General features: G+C 35.1%; 1 protein-coding gene across 5 annotated transcripts in view; it reads left to right on the top strand.

The window, feature by feature from the left end:
• Nucleotides 1-7,853, top strand: part of LOC108692023 (lachesin) — a 189,207-nt gene that overhangs the window by 157,236 nt on the left and 24,118 nt on the right. For all 5 annotated transcript variants that reach the window (XM_018200137.1, XM_018200113.1, XM_018200147.1 and 2 more), the window contains exon 3: nucleotides 6,241-6,344. In XM_018200137.1, the coding sequence (XP_018055626.1) occupies nucleotides 6,241-6,344 (104 nt within the window). The remainder of the gene's footprint in view (nucleotides 1-6,240; nucleotides 6,345-7,853) is intronic.

The raw sequence follows: 7,853 nt of genomic DNA, 5'->3' as shown, positions 1-7,853 counted from the left end.
GAGAGAGAGAGAGAGAGAGAGAGAGAGAGAGAGAGAGAGAGAGAGAGAGAAAGAGGGGAGGGGGGAGAGCGACGCTGCGAGTAGTGAATAGTTAGTAAACGTTAAGTAACTGGCGCTGTATCGACCTGCCAAGTGTGTGCATATCGGATTTCGGCGACGGCGGTGGAGGCGGTGGCGGCAGCAGCCTCGAGGCACAATTCAGCGAGATATTACATTTAAACGGGACTTTATTTACTCAGCCGACTGCGTTACTCCTATGCCGCGGTATACTCCCATTCCCTTCGTCTTTTCTCTTACCCACTACGCATTTCCGTACCAGACGACACTTCCTGCGGCTATTATCCAATGTGCTGCCCGTTCCCCGCAGTTATTCCATCTACAAATCGCTACCAGATGGGGAAAATTAAATTAGTCAGGGCCACACTTGTAATTATAACCTGGCCGCCCATCTCGGCCGCTCTTACCACGATCTTACCACTGGTCTTACCACTGTCTCGCTCTTACTACTTTCGCCCGACTTACTACGCACGTAGGCGGCCGTCGGTAATAGCAGTAATTTTTCCTTCCTTAATTTCATGCAAAACTTTCCAGCTTTGGTCGTCTACATCGCGAATGGTCGTTCTCTTCCTTTTTCTCTCTTTTTCTGTATTTTTTTTTTATTCTTTGAGCGTAAAGTGAATCTGCACGCGCGCCAACTAGAGATGTCAGAATCGGGGTGGGAATATTAGAAATATTGGCCGAGTATATTTTTCGCTAGAGTCACCCCGTCCGCAATGCCTCTGAGAGGTGGTTCCGCATATATATGTCACGCGATACCCTTAGTGGTTCCCAGCCGTGCCTCTGGAGTGCTTTTAAAAATAATGAAGATCACTTTCTCTACCCTGTTATTTTCTTTTTATCCGACCTTCCTGCTTCGTCGAGCTTTCCTTTATTGCCTGATTTATCGCTTGACGTTGCAGTGTTAATATATTTTCCGTGGGATTAAATCCTGAAATATGACGACTTCGAAACCGAGACTGCTTATACAGTTCTGCAAGAATGTAGAATTTGCGAGAAAATGACTAATAGTACGTCGTTGAAAGACATGAACAGAGATATCTGAAACTTTCTTGCGTGATAAATAGAGATGAGATAAAGAATCCCTTAATTTATAGAGTATTTTAATATTTCAACGCAAGTCTTCCCGCCCCTCTTTCCTTCATTAGGTTTCATACTAAGAGATATGATGGCAAAATTTAATGACGTTGTTTTTCTTCTTATGTACACCAGTCTCTTTATCTCCTCTTCGTTTACATAATTTTCATCCTCTCTTTTGAAATGTTGTAATTACAGTCGGTACTTTAGCTTACAAATGTCAAAGGAGAGGGAGTTTATTATCCGAGAAAAAGCAAAGAAATCTGAAGAACTTCAAAATTCTTTGATGTAATTCTATATTGATTATTAAATAGTAGTTATTTCCTATCTTAATTTTTCAAGCGTAAGTTTGTTAAAGTAATCTGAGTGTAAGATCTTTAGCGATTTTCGCGTTTAATATAGGAATGTTCACGTCATGTTTACCGCTTGGTACATAATACTTGTCACGGAAAGAGCCGGAAGAACAACAATGCTCGTTCTGAGAGGAAACTCATGACTTTCATAAGTCTTTGTGCGTTTTCCGAGCGAGTTACCCGAGCACGGGCTCGGCAACTTGTTAAAATTCCATCGTGATTTCCACGCGAAGCTGCGAAGGTAGAAGCACGTCGAAAGAAACGATGCCAGCACTCGGATAATCTCGTGGCACAGATTATTGAGCACGTTTCGCACAAGTCCTTTTCCGTTTACTTCAGTAAACCAATAAACTCTAACTTCATTTCAGGTAAATCCTTACGAGTTTCATGTTCGAACTATTCAATCGGCGAAGATTTTCTTATCTGAAAGGCTTGTCGAAGCGCGCAAATTGACTAGCTGTATCGGTGCGAATATTTATACTTGTATTCAAACATTGCTGCAACATAAAAATAATATTTTATGTGCCAATATTTTTTTGTTTTAAATGTAGTTTACTTTATATAATTGAAAACAAGAGAGAGAGAGAGAGAGAGAGAGAGAGAGAGAGAGAGAGAGAGAGAATACGGATGAAAAGGAAGATATCTTTTATATATAATATATGTATATACACATAGATTTATTTTAAAATAATACATGTCCCAATAATATGTTAGTAAATTGTTTGAAACTTTTACTATTACACCATTTCATTGTGATGAGATTGCGACCGAAGTTAGTTATACATACATATAGTTCTGTTCTGTCTCTTGTCGCTTAAAATCTACATTCAGCGTGAATTTCATTGAAATAGTTTGCAGTAAAAGTTTATTATTCCCGATTGAAGAGCTCTCCACCAGGTAGGTTCGTGTGGACGTCATACAGCTTTAACCGTTTCTCGAATGTCGCGCGTTTTCAACAGACGAGAGAACTTCTATCCTTCCCCTTCTCTCTCCCTTCTTTCCTTCTGACAAACGTCTGAAATAGCGCATAGGACAATCGGCAATATTATCTCGCGTAAGATCTTGCTTGATCGAAATATCTAGCGGAAATGGCCGGTCCAACTGTTAACTTCTTTCCGTACGCCTCAACGAAATAGTCTCGCTCGAGTCGCCTGGCGTCCTCACCGCAGTTCGCTGCAAAATGCAGATACAGCCGGCAGCCGAAAAGCGGAGCGCAGTTTGGAAATGAAATTTTGCGGGAATTTATGATAGTTTGCACAATAAAAGTTACCGTAGCTATCCGCGCAATCATATCCCATGATAGAACCGTATATATAACGTATATATAACGTATATATAACAGAATATTCGTTTTACACTCTACATGTCGGGTTTGTACGATATGCCACGGAATAAAAATATACGATGAAATAACAAACGCAAATCAGGACAACATTATATAATGTAAATCGTGTAACTGTGTTTAATTCCGAATCCACCACAAACGCCATCCGCATTTATTAAACTTGTATATATTTTTTGAGACTATATTTGTGTTATAAAGGCGGTTTTTGTTATCGTTTTAATTGTTTTCTGAAATTATTTAAAAATTTTGAAATATTTCAAAATATTAAAAGTTTAAAAAATTCTATTCAGTTATTTAATATTACGAGATAAGAGCACGCTGTTTATTGTAAATCGTTACAATGCAATAATTACGCTTTATTTTAATTATGCTAATCAGAAATTATATTCAGTGTAATGTAAGAAAAATCTGTTTAATATTTTAAATTTATTTTAGGCGGAATGTAGATAATGAAAGAAATCTACAGTCTGCGGTTTCTTCCTAATCGTCGAAAGAAGTAATCATTATTGCATAAGCGGCGGCAATATAGCAACAAAAAGCAAAGAGGTAGACAAAGTGAGGCAGGAACTTAATGAGAAACCATTGAATCACCTTTGGCACCGAAGTCTGCTGCCAAACGCTATTGCGACGCGGTTAAAGGTGATAAAGTGTGCTAAGAAAACACTGAAACGCGCTGGTGAGAACGTGGATAGACAGTCGTAGGGGCTGCTGCCTCTGAGGCAGCAAGAAGCGTGACCCTTAATTTCGTTTCTCGTTAAATCGTTCTTTAACGAGAAAATAAGGCTGTCTTTGAGTCAGAACTCTTGAAATACAAAGACGCGATTTCCCTGGCGGTATGTACGGTAATGTCGAATGAAATGAGACGTAAACGTCACAGATTAAACTGACGTTCTCTTTGTCGCAGTTGTCACTGATAGGATTCCGAATTTTATACAATTTGTCAGTAGTCCATATCTTTATCCTTAAAAACACACGCTTAAAGTATTCGAACTATAAATCTCAATTTTTAATAAATTAAATACGTTTGGCAAATCGCCTTCTTAAATGGTTCGTGTTTCAGGTTTACATGGCGATTAAAGTGACAAGTATTTTAAGATCAGACTGTATAGTAAATAGCTCTTGTACATTTCATGGTTATTGTTACCTCCGTTTAGATAATACGCGACTACCGAGAGCTCGCGTTAAATACCTATTCCAAAACTGTTCGCAGGTACGTGATGATGGCAGAAATTCATATTCATTAACTGCGGACTGTTATGCATGAAATTCACGGTATATCTAGTATGTAATGTATTGTGTCTTTCGAGCAGAGCCGAGTCATGTTATTAAGCACTCCGTGCCATACCGACACATGGGCTTACCTTAATCAAAGCTTGTTAATCAGTTTGATAACGACTTTCCGAGGACGTGCTTGCGAATTCCAACAGTTTCACTCGATTCTGACTCCCATTATCATTAACACGTTGAATACTCTGACGGCCATTATGACAGTGGCATGTCTCGTTGATGTGCGCATAAAATTTAACATACACTGTATTACCGATCAAGTTGAGATAATGGGCGTATTTACCCAGATTGGAATTTCAGGCTTATAAGAAATTTAAAATAAAATTTGAATGCTTAGAAATTTATTGATTTATCGAATTTTTCAATGATTGTACAGGATGTACGAATTTTTTAAGCTACGTTAAAAGTTTCTAGACTCATCTTTTTGATGCATAAAAACTCTCATTCTGACATTTGAAGAAAGTTGCATGTACAAAACCATTTACTCTGACATTTTACCATCGCAATGAATTTTAAGTTGCTTCAAACACGTTATTCGTTTTTTTTTCGTCTCTGCCGTCGTAGGCACGACAATTAACACTGCGAAGTGTTTTATAATAATAATAAAGCACTTGGGGGCATAATTAACACTGTCCTGTATCCGCGCTGTCGCGCTTGAAAGACCTAAAAGTAACTCAAACTTATCTTGAAGCTTGTCTCTCTGTACTTGTCTTTCACTCTCTTTCTTCAACGATATTTTCCACTCCATCCTGCTCCTTTCTTCCATCTTTCTGTTTCCCGTTCTCCACGAGTTCTTTGTCCCTATAAATAATTCAGACTCGGAACGTCGTAAAGACATTAACGAAGGTAAAAGCTTTTAAGGGAGACCGCCTGAATCCTGAACTCACTTACACTGCTTTAACGATAATAACTCTGCAATCAGGTCGGACGATGTATTGTCTAGACATGCGTGCAGGCGTGCCAGCATCAAACGTTTGTAAGTGAATAATAGTCGAAGTGATTAATCAAGTACTTAGCTCGCGACAGGTTTATCTTGATCAGATGCATAGTACGGTGCAGAAAGGAACATTTATTAACATGAGTGATGCCAAAGCGCGAATAATCGTTGATATTATTTCATCCCTTATCTCTTTCATTTGAGAACTTAAATTTTTTTCTTTAGCTTTTCTTATTGAAATTATGCTATGATATAAGTAAAATAATAGGTTAGGCTTAATGAACTGAAAAAAAATTTTACTAAATTTTAATAACTTGTTTAAATAATATTAAATAAACATTTAGCTACAGTAAAGATTTACTCAATAAAAAATGATATTTAAATCAAATTAATGATTCTTGTACTAAATATATGTTTACATTTAGTAAATATTTAATTAGTATTATTGAAATAAATTTTATTACAGTTTAATACATTTTTTAAATATGAATCTCTTCTTATGAAACAAAATTTCGATTTTTTTTTGCATGATGTCGACTACTGACTCATAAAATAACAATAATTATTCTACAAGATAATTTCAATTTTATAAAATTAATAAATTATTTATTTTAATAATATCATCTTTTACTACTGTTATTTTATCTCACATGCAATTATTTAACAATGAATATTAATTGTTTTCCCGCAGAGTAACGCATAAAAATTGTAAATGAATAGATGGAGCTTATTTTTTAATTAATTTACGCTGTTGTCTGTTTTAGAGAAAAATTAAAGCTGGTAATGGCTGAGACAGTAATTGAAGAGATTATGATAAATAGATACCGATTATACTAACCAAGATTACATTGACTCTTCAGGTTACAATATTTTCTATCTCTATCTATACTATGGAATGTAATTTCGAAAAGGAAAATAAATTACTAATCAAACTTACTTAGCTCAGACGGTCGTTGCAACTTAGGGATCTTAAATTAAATTTTCTCTATGGGGAAATCTCCATATTTCTCGCAAATATACTTGAGTGTCTGAATTTATAATTGTGTATGTTTCGTGAAATGTAACGTTAAATATTAGAAAAATAGAAATGAAAATAGAAAAATAAATATTTTGTTTTCATTGTTATATTATATTAATAATTTATTTTATTTTATTGTTCTAAAATATCTACGTTGATGTTGCAGATTCCGAATTACCCCGATTCGCCGAGGAAATTCAAAACGTGACAGTAAGCGTGGGACGTGATGCCTTACTGGCTTGCGTAGTGGATAACCTACGACATTATAAGGTACTTTAAATTAAACTATCTTTATTACTATTGTATATATGTCAAATGTCATATAGAAGATAGTTAGCTACTCGCATTACCTTTGCTTTAAATTTATTGATTAGAATCGTTTGGAATGATTAATGGAACAACCTTTGATATTATAAGATTACACGGTTTCAAATGAAATTTCTTCTCCGTTTCTGTTCCAAGTATGTTGGATTTTATATGAAATACTGTTATCGTATAATTATTCTTCTCGAGGTGAATTCGAGCCATTGATTGACATATTTAGAAAAATTGAGGTCACATATCTATATCTCTTATAGTTGAAAATGTCAGAGCTTTTACAAGCATTTTCTTCTGCATTACTATTTTCTGCTCAATATTGTACAAAATGAGCACAGATAAGAATGAATATAGAACAAGAGAAATAACTGCTGATACAATTAGATAATAGAAGATGAAAATGTTATACTTTAAAAAGACGTAACTGTGCTGTAAAGAAAACGTTACAATTAAGAGAATTAATATATAAATTAATATATAACAACAAATGAGAATTTAATACTATCCAGTACTAATTCTATAGTATATTTGGTTAAAGCTCTCTTTGTATTTCAAACTTGAAACGGTTCTGTTTATTATTTTTTTTTTGTATTTTGATGTATAATATATGTGCACGTGTGTATTTTTATATTTTTTATGTATGTACATATGTATTTTAAATCTCCATTCTGATCTCTCATACGGCATATAAAATTATAAATGGAATGCTATTCAGAATCTTGACGCGAATTATAGATTGTCTAAAGAGCTTAAGAAACGTTTTCAACATGGCAAATTGCTATTAAGCAAGATTCGAACTTTTCTTGCCTCCGCGCAAGAAACGCTTGCACAAATTAAATGAAGATAGTATCTACTGAAATCCCTACGGCGTTTATGGTCCGTAGACTGCGAATTGGACGGTCCTAGTTTACGTACCGTTATCAAAGACTTCGCATAATTGCTTCATTTTCCTTCAGTTAATTGAGATGACGTAACAATAGAATACAATTCATTTTACCGAGTAGCGACAATACTTACCAGAAATAACGCAGCTCGACATAAGCTAATAATACGTTTCTTCTTTCCCGAAATGATCAGAACCAAATAGAACTTTATAAATTATTCTGTATTTATCGCAAGCTAACTCGTCATGGATTTTAGTGCATCTTATTAAGCGAGTAAATTAAATTCATACGTTTCCTTTAAGCGCATTTCAGGAATGTGCTTTGGTACATGTAATATAATTTGCAAGATATTCGCCACCCGTCTTTTGAAAATTTAATGAGAGATGAAAGATTTATGTACTCATCGTTCGACGAGCTTTCGTACACTCGGTATTCACTGCACATTCCGAGGAGAAAACATATTTCTCATTCAAAAATTTTCTTTCAACAGCATTTCGATTCTACTATCCATTTATCTTTTTAATCAAAAAGCTTTTATATGAAAAGCGTCAAATGCTTTTCTATTAAAGCTGAGAAA

Source organism: Atta colombica, unplaced genomic scaffold (genome assembly GCF_001594045.1).
Source record: "Atta colombica isolate Treedump-2 unplaced genomic scaffold, Acol1.0 scaffold107, whole genome shotgun sequence".
Taxonomy (NCBI): domain Eukaryota; kingdom Metazoa; phylum Arthropoda; class Insecta; order Hymenoptera; family Formicidae; genus Atta; species Atta colombica.
This window is presented reverse-complemented; position numbering and strand designations above follow the sequence as displayed.